The sequence below is a fragment of the Chanos chanos genome, chromosome 10 (assembly GCF_902362185.1).
Source record: "Chanos chanos chromosome 10, fChaCha1.1, whole genome shotgun sequence".
Lineage (NCBI taxonomy): Eukaryota > Metazoa > Chordata > Actinopteri > Gonorynchiformes > Chanidae > Chanos > Chanos chanos.
Window position 1 is genome coordinate 21,315,882 of NC_044504.1, and position 15,724 is coordinate 21,331,605.

General features: G+C 41.0%; 1 protein-coding gene across 1 annotated transcript; it reads right to left on the bottom strand.

The window, feature by feature from the left end:
- Window positions 1–3,673: 3,673 nt before the first annotated feature.
- Window positions 3,674–14,497, bottom strand: grhl3 (grainyhead-like transcription factor 3). Its single transcript, XM_030787049.1, has 16 exons — window positions 14,481–14,497; window positions 12,596–12,725; window positions 12,432–12,490; window positions 11,426–11,708; window positions 11,205–11,290; window positions 10,844–10,994; window positions 10,509–10,620; window positions 10,069–10,163; window positions 9,031–9,189; window positions 7,883–7,964; window positions 7,249–7,388; window positions 6,187–6,218; window positions 5,940–6,034; window positions 5,669–5,754; window positions 5,476–5,540; window positions 3,674–3,791 (listed from the first exon to the last, which is right to left on the bottom strand). Exons 1-16 carry the CDS (start codon window positions 14,495–14,497, stop codon window positions 3,674–3,676), a joined length of 1,710 nt encoding a protein of 569 aa, XP_030642909.1.
- Window positions 14,498–15,724: the final 1,227 nt, after the last annotated feature.

The following is a 15,724-nucleotide window of genomic DNA, read 5'->3' on the forward strand; positions in this document are numbered from 1 at the left end:
CAGATTCAGACGTGGCTCGGAGATTCTGTTTTCCCCGGGCAGATTCCAGGAGCTGTCGGGAGCAAAGATAAAGACAGTTAAGGTTAAGGATGCTTCAGCAAAGCAGAGATCTTCCAGAATTTTCAACAGCCTTTGGCAGAGAAGAAGGTAAGCTGCTTCTCTCTCTGTCTTGAATGATATTGAGTATTTCTGATCTAAACATCTACGTTTTCTCTGACTCAGTGAGTCTGTCTCATCAGTGACTGCCTCTAGTCAGAGAGCTTGTAGGAAAGACTTCACGTAAAAGCATCACTCCCCAGCAACAGACTGTGCGGAGGTGAATACCCTGCTGTTGCTAAGAGACGGTAATGTGGTCACTTTCATTAGTGGTGGATCCCTATGACATATCTGAATCCATCTCATTGCTAAAAAGCCACAGGTGTTGGTGACTGTGTGTGTGTCTGTGTGTGTCTGTGTGTGTGTGTGTGTGTGTGTGTGTGTGTGTCTGTGTTATAGAACGCTTTGTCCTGACCTTGGTGCTGTTGAGGAAAGGAGATGTAAATCCCTTAATTTTTAAATCTGAGCATGTCTCAGGGACAGAGAGAATGGAAAGGAGGAAGCAAGATGTTTGAGACGAACAAACATAGACACAAGGACACTAACAGTAAATATGACTGTCTAATATGATCACTGAGCTCAAGAACGGTATAAAAATATCTCCAGTTTTAGACCTAATAAAACTGCGTTTGTAGATTATATGAGCAATCAATATTGCAGTATTGATTGAGGAATTTAGAGCAAGGCATTTTTTTTTGCAGTGAACAGTGCAATACACAGGATAAAATGGTTGCAGTGTTCTGGTAATTACAAGAGACAGGAAATACACAGGAAAAACGAAAAACTGTACTCTCTCTCTCTAGTCTCCCCACTCTTTCCCATCATCTTCCCATCATCTTATTTACACAGTACACATTGCACAAATTATAAATAAGGTTTAATTCTGTGCTATGCAGTTTATTTTACTCCTGTGTGAATACACAGGCAATTAATCGCAAAGTATGTACAGGCATCTGAGGACACAAGCTGTTTCCTGTTCAGGGAGAGAAGCCCTTAAACTTCAAAACTGGTGTGTATGTGCATGTGCGTGTGCGTGTGCGTGTGTGTGCGTGTGTGTGCGTGTGTGTGTGAGTGTGCGAGACTGTGCCAACAAGCAGCCTAAATGTCAAAAAATAAGACAGTCAGAGAGTCAAGTATCACCTAAGGGAGGATTCAGATGTGATGAGATGGAGGACAAAAGCACCAGTGAATCAGCATTTTGAGACAAGAGAAATGGAGGATATGGATAGACACAAGAAAAGTATAGCTACTCTAGCCTTGTTTTTTTTTTTTACATCTTTTCAACCATGGTTTTCTATCTCAGCACCTTCCAAAACCCCACCCACTTCCCCAGGTAGTATCTGACTGATGACAAAAAGCACACGATATTTGGCCAATTAGAGCTCACTGACCGTACAGGTGATGCAGACGATCACAGAGACGGCTCTAGGACTCCTCGTTCAATCCTTGATGCGCTTATGAGTATCTGAATGACAGAGGATCAGATTAGTCCCCATAGTGGAGCCATCACAAATACATGAATTATTCTGCTCTCTCGTTCTCTCCATCCGTCTTTCTTTCTCTTCATCCACCACTCTCTCTGTCCTCTTTTCCTTCTCAGGAAAATGCCGATACCAAATCAAGCTGTAGCCATCTCTTGCTTCCATCGCACCCCCCCCCCCCCTCCCCCAATCTGGTAATTCTCTCTCACGCACAAACGTGTACTGACTACAATATGCTCACTGTCAGCTTTGAAAAGAGCAACATACCAGAACAAAAGAAAAAAAAAAAAGAAGTAAGATTGGGAGAGAGGGGTGGAGCAGACGAGGAGTGAGTGACAGGGGGAGATGTATTTCTTTAATGAGAGCAGTTTTAGAGCACATGTTATGCACATCACAGTGTGTAACAGAGCGCGCGCACACACACACACACACACAAACATTCCTCTGGTTTTGCTCCTGCTTATTAATTAAATTACATCAGATCACTTCATCCCTGTCATCCCAGTACACAGAAGCAAATACACACCCAAATACATATTTACAGACTCACACACACACACACACACACACACATACGCGCACGCGAATGTGCCTTACCTTGACTCACACGGAAATAAAACATTTGTTTATTTTTGATTTCCAGTTTCCAGGTGTGCTAGGTTGCCCGCAGAGGAACCTTGGTTCCAAATGGAGAAACACCACCTCTACATTAAAAAGTCTAGAGTTCTCAGAATACCGGTTTACGTTTCCAGGTATCTACTGTTGTATGTGATTTTGTTGTGACACACAGATTGAGCTTACCCCTAGACAGCTGACCTGTTTTCATAACTGAAATCCAGTATTTAACGCAGTGTCAAATGGAATCATCTTTAACCTACTCAAACCATGGATATGTGAACAAACAAAAGGACTTTCTTCTTTAAATGACAAACAGCTATTTAAGGCTAATGCTAAACTGATGTTCCCCTTATTTGTCTTTATACGTATTCAGTGATAAGTGTTTTGTTATGACCAAAGAAAATAACAGTAAGACATAATTAAATGCATTTTTGTATTTTTGATTTTTTTTTTGTAAGATTTATTTTCTTTAAAAAAGGAGAGTAGGTATAAAAGGAAAATGTTGAAAACATAGCAAAACAAGCCATTCAAAGCATTGAAATGTACAGTGAAACAATAAAGCAAAAACAAACAAACAACAACAACAACAAAAAAAAAACACACACACACACACAAGCACTTCACAAAAATGTTACTGTAACATTTTTGTCAGGGCTCTGTGACCTGGTTTTCAGTGGTTCAGCTCTGACTGCTAATGTTCGAATGCAGCCTGGAAATGTGGAGAGCCGGTAATGTGGAGGCCCTGGGCATTTAGTGAAGGAAACACTGAAAGTAGTGCGACTCTGGAGGTGGAAATGTGTGACGTTCTTGAATCTAAAAATGTCTCTTGATGGACAATTTCAGATGTGAAACTAGCAGGCTGACAGCTGCAGTGTTATCTATGAATGGAAGTGTAACAATAGCTAAAAAAAACAAAAAAGTCATTCTCCAAGCAAAAATAACAGCATCCAAACAACCCTTTGGGCAGTCATAAGTAATGTCACTGCTTCTTATCTGTCCAAGGAAATGATGAGAATTTTAAAAGCAGCGAAACTGGCAGCTTTAAAAGAAAAAAAAAAAAAAAACTAAATAAAGGCTTAATATTGTATAACTTTGAAATAACATACAACTCATGGCAGAAATAGGTCATGGAAATATATCCATTCAAATGTGTCATTTAAGATATTATTATTATATTTACAATAAATATTTACAGTATGTTTCTGTTGAACATAATTGCTCACATTGTGCAATACTTGTCAACAGTAATAAAATAATAAATGTATGAATATGGGAGTATAAACTGTATTTACAGAAGGCAATGACTGGCAACAATTGAGGAGCTTTAGAAGACTGATGCAGGTGTGACTGGTGGTTGTATTCCAGAATTCTGTGGTTTCCATAGCAACAGATCTGGCCTTATAGAGTCCGTCTCCATGGCAGTGCTGTAGGCAGTGATTGATTGGCAGTTGGGACAGCATTGGCTTCTCCTGACGCCCTCATAATTCTGTCAGGGTGACTTGAAAGTGGTTCACAACCACCTCAGAGATTTCAATGAGGAAAGCTGAGTGGTTACTGTAGTGTTCCACAATGTTGTCATCCATGTTTACAAAAATCCTATGCGAAAGGAAGAGAGAGAGAATATGGTCAGACATCACATGTGAGGTTACTTGTTAATTTCTTTTGAAATGAGTTTGTAGGTCACACAAGCACAGAAGGTTAGTTTACCTAACCAATGTGCAAGTTCAAACTAATCATAAGGATACAGTCAGTCTAGAACGAGAAGGAGGACAACATCAAATCAGATGGGTGTATCATAAAGAGCCGGTATAGAGCCTTTGGGATAAGGGCTGATGCCTTCCCAGGAAGAGGCCTCATACATGCCATTACACATTAATGAGCATTAATCACACCAAACCGGCCAAAACATGCTTGCCCTCAGAGCAGACTGAGAATCAGATGTCCTCTGATGATACACTCCTGTCCTTCACAACCTCAAGCTTCCAGACAACTTAACAACTTCCAGAGAGTAAAACTAATCTATCTTTAGACACAGCCAACACTTTTAAACAACAGCTGATTAGCCACCCTAGATACCTCCAGAAACAGGAACTTAACTTCTGTTGTTTCCTACTTATCCATCAGTGCCATAAATCTCAACAAGACTACACTACCCAGAGGGCACTCTGCCTTCATCAGACAGAGCCTGCTGGAGGATAGCCCGTTACTGCTGAATGGCTGTGCCTCAAGGGGAGGTGAAAGACTGAAGGAGGAAGAAAGAAAGAGACGGGGAGAGATAGAGAGAGAATGCCACCAAACCTGTACTGTTCCCTGTCATCCATATCATCAGTCTAACACCCAGGGCTAATTCCACCTTACTTAAAGATCTTTCCAAAGCCCAAGGCACCAAGGACTGAACCCTAACTGCAGCAAACATATTGCAACCTTTATGTCTGACCCTTTTATGCCAAAGAGTCAATTTACTTCACAGCTGTTTCACAGGAGTATTATATAACCTCTTGTTTTAATGATCACTTGTTTTGATTTGATGGATGAGTGCTGAGAATTTGTTTTGACATCAGAGGGCGGGCATACAATTGGAGACAGAGTTTTGTCAGAGGACAGAAACAAACTTAGTTGTTTCCAAAGATTCGGATAAAGCAAAACAGACAATTTGTGCAAACTGATATTTTAGCCGCCTCTAAAATCACAGGTTACTCAGGGCTAATTGTGTGGCTGTAAAAGTCTCAGAAGACTGCATACTTGCCTCTAACCTCCATTGCTCCATTTACACAATCAGATACCAACATCATTCAGTCCAAATCAAAACCTTGCCTTATCAAGGGCGACAATCTTTCCTCTTCACTGAGGTAAATACATCACAAGTCATCCTCAAATTCTGGGTACATTGGAACGGAGAAACAATTGGATGACTCAGACTGTGTCGAAATCTTTCCATCGTCTTTCTTTTGTTTTCTTTTAATGTTTTTTTTTTTCTTTCAGGGAGCAGCAATTATGACATTCCTACAGCTACAGCTCGCCAGCCGAGCAGGTCTGGCTACTCCTACTTTCAGTGACCTCGTTGAGTTGGAACTCACACAAAACCCCAGGAGCTTTAGTAGTTGCTTATTTGAATAGGAGAACATTTCAACATGTAGAAATGCCCTTTTGCATCTTTTCATCCACCCGTGTGGGTTAGTCATTGTGGCGACAGCTATTGCTTGGATTACTCCCACTAATGACGGAGAAGAAGAATACAATGATAGTGCGTATGTCTGACTTCAACAGACATTCTACTCACCCTCTTTTGCATTTTTTGAAGATTTTCCCAATGGTGTCTTCTTGCAGCCCATATTTTTCTGAAATCTGAGGAAGAGAAAATGGAAAAAAAAAAAAGTGTCTCAGAGAAGATTGTTTAAATACTTTGGACTTTAAGGCCCAAAGCACATATTTTACAGTTACATAAATCTAGCATATGTTTAGAATTTACTCACAGCTTCTCTCAGTCCTCGCAGAGTTGGGGTGTTCAGCATAAGAGCGTCAAAGACCTCCTCATTTTCTCTTCTTACATATAGCAATACTGAGAGGACACACACACACACACACACACACACACACACACACACACACACACACACACACACACAAACACAATACAAATGTTAGGATTTACACGACGACCCTACACTTGATTTGGTCTTTGGTCACATTGATTTGATAAGAGAGAACCAGGTAACTCCAGTCATGTCTTTATTTGTTAGTTACCTCTCTGTTGTTCTTCCCGTCGGGCCTGTTTGCTGGGTGGTGGGCTGCACTGATCAGTGGTCTCTGTGTAACAGTTCACCCGCTTCAGAGGAGTCCTGCTGCTGATGCACAATGTCAGTTAGCATTATCATGTCAACAACAAGCAAACGATAAGTCAAGAAAATGTGGGTAAAAACAACAACAAAAAAAACCCTCCACAGGGATGTAAGGCTGTGTGGGAGTCGTAAGGTAGGATGGTGATAGTTACCTGTCAGTATCTTCCAGATTGGTTGGAGGCGCCTGTGTGAGAGAGAGAGAGAGAGAGAGAGAGAGAGAAAAGAGAGAGGGAGACAGAGAGAAAGATAAAAATCATGATTAGAGATGGTGTCGTCATGGAGATGAAGCCTTACTTCCTGTAGCCTTTTTTCACACCGAAGATGGTTCATTTGTTATCTGCACCAAGCCTGCACAGATGCATTAGAGCGAGTCTCCCTGACAGACACAGCTTTAATCTAGCTAGCCAATCAGAAACTGCACTTTTGGAACTGCTCGTACACTTTGTGGCCGTGTATTCCAGATCTTTTCAATAATTAATTACAGAGACATTTATATAAAAGCATCATTTTTTGTGAGAATGAAGCCAAAAGCGGTACTATCAATTGGCATACCACCTCTATTTCAAACATTCAAGTATGTGTTTATATGTAATGGGGACATAATCCGTGTTATGATGGAATGCAAAGCTTATCTAACAGATGAACTATACACACACACATACATGCACACACAGACACACACACACACACACAGGCACGTACACACACCCAAAGCCCCAGTCTGTGGGAAAATGGCCTGTCAGAACAGCGCCCATCCCACCTGCACTTGCCTGTGTAAACACTGGTGAAAAGCATCCCTTCATCACCTACAGACCAAGACCAAGACAAGGTCTGGCAAAGTGTGTGTATTTGTGTGTGTGTATGTGTGCGTGTCCTACAAAGCCCCCTTAGGTTAATCCATCCGTCAGTCAGCGTAGCAGTTTCATTGCATGTCGTGTAAACATCCAGGGAACACCAATTAGCTCCTCTCTCTTTCTCTCTCTCTCTCTCTTTCCCTCTGTCACTTTCACCCTCCATCCCTGCCCACTTTTTTCCCACCACATTTTTTCTCACACCCCCCCCCCCCCCCCCCCCCCCCCTTTCTAACCTGCAGCAGTTATGGAACGTGACTCGACAGAGAGCTGAGGTTCCAACCACAAAGCCCTGGATCTCTGAAGGACTATGGGAAACTGTGTGTGTGTGTTTGTACGGGTGTATATAAACAAAGCACATACCAGGCCACAGCGCTGTAAGTTGCTATAGTGCATCTCTGGGATGAACAGGACAGGCTGTGTGACATGGTCGTCTAGCGTCTTGAAATAGGTGCAGTCCTTACCCACTGAACTGGACACCAGTGACTGTTTTCCATTAGAACCTGTAATAACCACACATACAGTTGATGTACCACCAGTAATAACACAGCTTAAATAAGCCACTTAAATCCCCAGTGAATAAGAATTTAAAAAAACAGGAATGACAAAAATAGCCGTATAAAGTTGTATAAATTAGAAAATAATTACATTCCACTAATGAACATGAGCATGACCTCAGACCCAGCTGTAATGAGAGAGAGATAAATCCAAGGTATGCTAAATCAATTAGGATGGCTGGCTCTAAACAGAGAAACTCAGGCTAAAGAACAGGGCTGAGTTTCTGCTTGAGTTTCTGTGTAGTTTAATCTGGTAATGGGGCTCACAGTGGAAGGCCGCATTTAACTGTGATTAAAACTAAACTTTTCACCCTCTGTGAGAGGAGTCTGTTAGTTTGTTTGCTGCTGAATGTTTCATTAATACTTGCATTAATATTTCTTCAGTGAATGACATTACATTAATAGCTACTAAGTGTGTGCCCTCGGTCTGGAGCACTTACCATTGTTAGTGGAATCAGCAACATTTTTGACCCTCCTTTTGGACCTCTTTCTCTCCTCATCCCTCATCTTCCTCTCTGCTCCCTGCAGAACACACACACAGACACAGATACACACAAGTGGTAAGTATTACAATCTCAGTTGTTTGAATAGAATTTTTATGTCATAGAGTCCAGGACAACAACTGTTGAAAGCTCAGGTGCCATTTGCTGATACACCACTGAATTCTGTATGCACTTCTGTAAGATGCTTTTTGTTGACACCAAATAAAACATCATCAAGATTTTGGGTGGTTTGTATTTGTATATACATTTACTAAAACAATACATAGACCTGTTATCTTTGGAACCATTTGTCGGTGTATGAACTGAAAGCGTCTCACGTAGAGAGCTACAGTTAGACCTTTCTCTGTCTCTGTCTTTATGTCTGCCCGTGTCTGGGTCTTTCTCTCCGTCACGGCAGTGTGCGCTGTTCACCAGTTGCTCAACCAGTTTGACATGTGTCTAAAAGACAGTCTGTCCACTTGCTATGTCTAAACGGTGAACTGACAGACATCTCGCAAGAGGGAGTAAAGAAAGATAATGAAGACTGTGGCGTCATGAGGGGATGAGCATCACTATCTGATTGAAACTAAACAAAGGGATCAATGGCTTTCTCAGAGTCGGTAGACATGCTCTTGTTTACATGTTAGACAATTCTCATGTCTGTTTGTTCACCAGCACTAATTGTTTATGCAATGATAAAACTGAGAGAGGTCAAAGGTCCCTGTGGCATCAAACGCATTCTCTCCATTTTTTTCACCCCCTGTCTGCTATAATAAGGGCCGGCAAGTTGCTTCTAATATGCGTTTCTTTTCTGTTACCAAAAAAGTATAAGAAACTACAACTAGAAATCTCTTAGAGGTATTGTCCCCCAGACAAAGAGAATGAGAGAATGAGTTTGTTTCAGAATAGTTCGTGCAAATACTCCATGATTGCATACAATGTCTGTTATCAATGTCTTTGTTCTGTGAACAAAAAAAACCAAAACCTTTTTACTCATGTTGTCTAATTCTCTTTTTGTTGTAGTTATTGAGTTCACCTTATCACAGAAGATTTTGATCACCTATCACTCACCTTATCACAGAAGATTTTGATCACCTATCACTCACCTTATCACAGAAGATTTTGACCTGGCAGGCTGCCCTGTGGATGAGCCGGTTTGTCCCGGTGCTAAAATCGTACGTGTCAATCTGCAAGTTGAGTGGCAACCCCTTCACTCCCTTCTGAGAGGAAAAATCTGTGCTCAAAGAATTGATGCCAATATAGACCTGAGGAAAAACAAACACACAAAAAGGAACATCACTGTAGCATTGATCATCACCAAAACAAAAAGGAAATCTACTTGAATGAACTCTTGGCGTCATACTGAAAGGGAGAGGCCTTTAGTTATTGGAAGAGCGGAGTAACATGTCTCATATTTTAGTGGGTGGCCATTATGGTGACAATGACGTTGAACGTAACATTTGTTTTTAGTCTGTTGAAAAGGAGTGGCTTCAGATTGGATGTAATGACAAGCTGAAACAGGATTAGAGGTACAAGGAAGTACAGAGAGTAAAAAAAAAAAAAAAAAAGCAAAAAAACAAATTCAGAACAAAATTCTAAAATTCATTTTAATACGTTTGAGCAATTTTAGTGTTGAAGTTTGCTTTTTCACGGTTGAATACAGAGCGAATAAAGTTCCTTTGCTTATTTTCTACTAACCCTGTGGAACACTTTCCTTTAATCAGATTCACTTCTCTTGCTCATTGCTTTTCTATTGTCTTTCCTCTGACTTTTAAACAACTTAATTAAATGCCTGAATTAAAAGGAAAAAAGAAAAACATTGGAGATTTGGAATCTCCATCTACTTTTCTCTTCCAAGCTTCCACCTGTTCTGAGTTTCACTTTCCCACCCTGATTAAACCCTTTGGGCACTCTGATGATTATTGGGAGGACACTCTCTCTCTCTCTCTCTCTCTCTCTCTCCATCTCTCTTGCTCTCTGCAGTGCGATGACAGGTGCCTGAAGGTGGTGACATGCCACAGATTCCTGTTCTTTACCGACAACCTCTCCACTCCTTCACTCTGATCCTCCCATCAGCTGCCCCACTTCATCTAAACAGGTGCGTATGTCAGGTGTGTGTGTGTGTGTATGTGTGTGTGTGTTACCTTGGCCTCCTCATTGGGGTTCCAAATGAAGGATAGAGCATTGAAAGCCACCTCCTCCACATTGCTAATGCCACTGAAGACCTCTTTGTAGTCCGCTGTAGTGATATAGAAAGAAACAATGCTAATGTAAGTGCTTTTACGAAGAAAACACTGTGCAGGTAAACAAAGTTCTCGCACTTTAAATCAGATAAAACTTTTAACGTAAGAGGAAGCAACAGACATGAAACAACAACATGTGACCAAGTTACCAGGACAAGTAGTAGTGTTATAGTACTGGCAATATGTCACTAAACCTATTTGTAACACAATACTGAAAATTCCTGTAACCTGACGCTTCCTGTAGATTCCTGTATCTGGCACTTTTACTGTTACTCTGCCTGAGTGTGTGTGTGTGTGTGTGTGTGTGTGCGCGCGCGCGCGTGTGTGTGTGTGACACGTACCAATGTCAATGACCCTCTGCTTAACGGTTGGCTGCCGTGCGTGCCAATGATTCCAGCATTTCAGCTGCATCTCAGGACTCTTCTCATTGTCAAACACTGCCATAATGACCGTCTGAGGGGAAACAAAGAGGAACAGGTCTGTTTGAGCCCGCTTTGTGTAGTAAAGCCTCATTAAAGTTAGCTAGAATGAACTTTGTGAGAGAGCGAGAGAGAGCGAGAGAGAGAGGCATAGATGTGTAGTTATGTGTGTGTTGGTCTGAACATTGAGGAGTGTTCAAAATGTTACTCTTTCAAGTCTTCAGATCAGACTCAGAACAATTTGGAGGTGAACTCACCTTCACTTTGCTGCAGGATAGGCTGGCAGTGCTGTCTACCCCTTGTAGAGTGATGGGGTAGAACTGACCCTTATTCAGGTAAACCATGGGGATCTCTGTAGATTTGTGCTGGGAAGCTTGTGGAGCACCCAATGTGAACTGGAAATCATTTCTGAGGAATAAATTGGACAAACAGATTAAAATTAGGGGATGAAAGGAAAACTACCCAAAATACCTTCTGAATGCTTTGCATCAGATTATCTGATAACATCAGATCATTTTTATTCAGTACAGTGCAAATCTATGTTGGCACATGAAAAGAAAGAATTCTTGATATGGCATGATGAAAACAGGCAATCACGGAGTGTGTAGTAGAGCATACCTGAATCTTTCTGGAGGGGAATTGGTGTATGAGTCAGAATACACTGGGCTTGCTTGTCCTGTAAAGCCATTTGTGCAGTGTAGGTTCTGTTTTGATTGGGGAAAGACAGAGATATCCAAATGAAACAGCAAGAACTAAATTAGTGAGGGAAATACGCTTATTATACAAAACTGACATATTCAGCAACTTTCTGAAAGAAAAATGGAAAATTGTTCTCTCACCTCTGTGGTGGCTTCTGGGTAGGAAGTCTCTGTTGGCCATTTAGGATTAAGGAGAGATTCGAAGATGTTGTTTAGGACTAGTTTATCATAGTTATCGGCAGGATTAGGTTGACTGTAGACCTCAGCACCAGCGGAAGCCTGCCTCCCCGGGCACAGGGGAAGCAACTTCCTGTCCAACAGCTCCTGGGACTGAGGTGTGTTAATGCTGTCTGATAGCATCTTCATGATTTGAGCAGTGGAGTTTTCCAGGGGAGCCAGCTCTGGCGGAGAGCTATTCGGCGTCCTGAGTATTCAGAAACATGACCAATTAGTTGATAGCTTCAAATAAATGCAGTCTAATCCAAAAATGCTGCACCTAGGACCAATGCTAACAGCTATTAATCACGTCCTTTTGAATCGTGCGGCGGCAAAAAAGTAACAACTCAAATGGTACTGTAAAAAAAGTGTCAAAAGTAAACAAAGGCGATGTTCAATTCAATCTTAGTGTTGGTGGAGAGCTCTGCTACTGAAAAGAAAAGATTTGCGAGTCGTGGGCGGATGCTGTTTGCGGCCTAATCCTGACGGCTCTCTCTGTTTGAGTTTCTCTTTGGGGCTGTGCTTTAGGGAAAACAGCACGCCTGACTGTTGTGCATTTTTCATGAGGACAATAGGAACTCTTTTTTTCCGAACCTTGGTGCTCTTTTGTGACTCAGACTGATTGTGGGGTGGGATGAAGAGGTAGGATTAGCTTATTCACCCGTCTCTGACCTTGACTAAACCCTCTCTTTATGTCTCCAGTCATCTTCTACACAAGGCAGGTGAAGAGGAGGAGGAGGAGAAGACAGCCTGTCATTCACCACAGCAACTGTCTCACACCTTATTCTCGTATGTCCAATGTAAATGGGAAGTCATACCTTTGCCCTCCTCTCCACCTCCAACCAATTATTCTCCCATCTTTCCCAGCCTATCTTTTCTAAACAGATTGTTCAGTGCAGTTTTGTACTGTGCTAGGTGTGATTGAACTCACCTTTCCAATGGTTTGTATGTGCTTGCCCTGTGGGCTGTCACTCTCTGTTCTTTTGGAGTCTAAAAGAGAGAAACAAACAGCTTTCAGTTATTACAGTTCACAACTACTCGAGAGATGGAAAAAAAAAATTGGAATCTGACTGATAAAACCAGATGACTGACTACCTTGCAGGAGTCGTAGAAGAAATCGTTTTTGTTTAGGTCAGTGCTGTCCATATAGGGCCAGGAATCCATCATGTAGCTGTCTGGGTAACGTGGGTAGTTAAAACTCTCGTTCTGCAGAACCATCAGAGTCCTAGTGCCAAGACAGAAAGAGAAAGAGTGAGAATCAGTACAGGGAAGACAAGTAACAGAAAAACAGGAAGGCCGCTCATTGGCTGAGGGCCAAGATTAGTGAACTTAGTGAACTTGTGTATTCATATATGTCTTAAGAGGCCATACACAACTATTCCTGATGTGCGTGCGTGTGTGCGTGCTTGCGTGCGTGCGTGCGTGTGTGTGTGTATGTGCATGTGTATGTGTGGTGTTTGTCTGGCTGTCTGACTGAGGATTTAATAACACCACTTAGGTACAGCAGTTGTCTACCTTGGGGCTATGGGGGTTTCGATTGCAAAACCACAAATCTTAATACTCTGGAACTCGGCTACAGAAAATTCATGTCTGAAACATTCCACCCACAAAACATACTAGAATGCAAATATACTTATTCTAAAAATAGCAAGTCAGTCAAAAATTCTAAATGAGAAAGAAAGAAAGAAAGAAAAATCTGCTGTGACAACCTTTCTATTCCAAAATTTTGCCTTATTTTAAAATGTCTGTCATCTTGAGAACGGCAGTTTTGAACTGATGCAAAGTTCAGGACCGGGAGACTGAACTGGGGTATACTCAATTTCACTATTGCCCCAAGACTACAAACAAAACAAGATTTGAGAGGGATCAGGTACTCCTCCAACAAAGATAAACAAAGGAAAAAAAGGATTTGTTTGAAACTTTCCCAGCTACTGGGGTAAGCATCCCCTGATTTACCAAGGGTGGATAAGAGAACAAACAGAGAACGTTTGCACATTACTACTGCATAATTACTCATTCTGACTCCAAAGGATGAAGCTCTCCCTCAGTGTTTGGTCAGGAGAGAGTGTGAATGTTACATCAGCTTAATTAAAGATGGCATTATCAGTCTTCCCCAAACTGTATATATCTGTTAACCTCCTGTGCCTTACATTTCAAACAGGGATTACCCGTTCAAAGTTTTCTTCAGAAAGACTTCTTGACAGAATTATTTTTCTTGAAAAACAAACACAAAAGCATTTCTTTACACAGGAAACTGATAAGCCTGACAGTTTTAAAGCCTATATTAAATGTACTTGTTATGTACTTTAATGCTGTCAAGATCTGGATGTTTTTTAACGCATTACCTCTGGATACCCATTTCCTTTGGGTTTTGTACGCAGAAGCCCCTAGGACAGTATCAACATGAACCTCAACAACCACAGCTCAGAAAACCCCCATACTCACTTTTCACAGAGAAAGAGAGAGAGAGATAGCATGTGTGTGCATCTCTCTGTGTTTGTGTCTTGGTTTCAACTCACACACACACACACACACACACAGAATTGCCCCCATGTTCCACCTCACAACTGGGTCCCATTGCACAACACATTACTCATCCTCTTCTCTCACAGGGATGAGGTGACTCTCGGCTGGGAGAAGCGAAACTTCTAATTGTGACTGACAGGATTACACATGTGCTGTCATGAGAGGGAGGTTTCTGAACGAAATCAAACTAATGAACCAAAAAAATTTGGCTTAAAAATATCCCCAAGCTAAAAACTAAACAGATAACAAAGTGAGTTTTAAGTAAAATCAATGTCAGTTGTATTCCCTGTAAATATAAGTTTTAGTAATGAAATAACTGGATTATATTTGCAACTGTAAATGTGATATATTTTCAAATTATTGGATGCTTAAATGTTTTCTGCAACTTAAAAAGATATCCTACAACAAACCACTGATAACTTTGTTTTTTAATTTCAAAATAAATTGTACTTACTCAATCTCCTTGGTCATGACTCCTCTAAGACACTGCAGGAATAAAATCCTTTAGTTTGGTTTTCTCTCTCTGTGCGTGTGTGTGTTTATGCTCTGTCAGTCCAGCAGAGAGAATCAGGCGTGTGTTTATGTTCCTGATGAATGAAGTGATTTGATTTTCTTCCTATGCCTGCGCTGTGATTTATCTCTACCAGGTAGATTCCCTAACTCACAGCTGATTGGCTGAGAGCCTTGAAACAGGTGTCAGATAGGACAGGTGTATAGGACCGCCCTTAACTCATTCACTGCCAGCAAGAAACCTCTGACAGGTGTGTGAATGTACGTATAAGTGTGTATGTGTTGTAAGTGGAGGATTGGGGGGGGGGGTTGTCGCATCTAATTGACACTTAAAAGAAAAGAGTGAGATTCGTTTTTCACAGGTGTAAATGTGTCTTATTTAGAGAAAGAAACCAAAGGCTAGAATGAAAGGAAGGAGATTTTAACATGTTAATGAAGCTTAGTATCATTTTTTTTCTCTCACTATCTCTAATATAGGATTTAACAGCTCAAGGTTTTGGTTCTTGTAGTTTCTCCATCTGGTAATAGTTTTGTATGTGTAAAGTTTTGGAGATTTGTAGAAAAGAGTTATTGACTCTTGTTTGGAATTACAGTTCAGGGTGTCATCAGTCATTGCAGTCTAATTCAGTGTTTCTTTACTGATTAGTACCGTATCAGAAATGACTTCATGGAAAATTGCTATTAATTATGGTGTACATTTTTAAATAAATTATTCAGCCCTTTAAAATCGCTAACTACTCTCTTTGTCAAAATCCATTTAAATGACCAAATACGGTTAATACCAATACTTACAGAAAGCTTTGTATAATACAAATGTCATGTTTAGCTCACCTTGCATAATGGTCAAATTAATAAATGATTTTCCGTATATTCTTACTCACGAACGGGAAACTGCTTCTGTGTATGTGACGTGGTGTTTACGTTAGGGTAGAGGTATTTAAGCGTTCGAGACATGCTTATTCATCCCTGACATTGCATTTACAGTGGCATGGACATGCCTTTCAGCAAACTGTAACTGTCTCTAGATGATGTCTACAAATTCCAATGCCTCTACTTCTCTATTCATCCATCCACCCATCCATGCGTTCAGGGCATCCATTTCTTATGTTTGCATGAAGTAAACAGCACGCACACTTTCACGGTTTAGAACATTTGGGTTTATATGTAAAAAAATGAGCATGTCCTTAA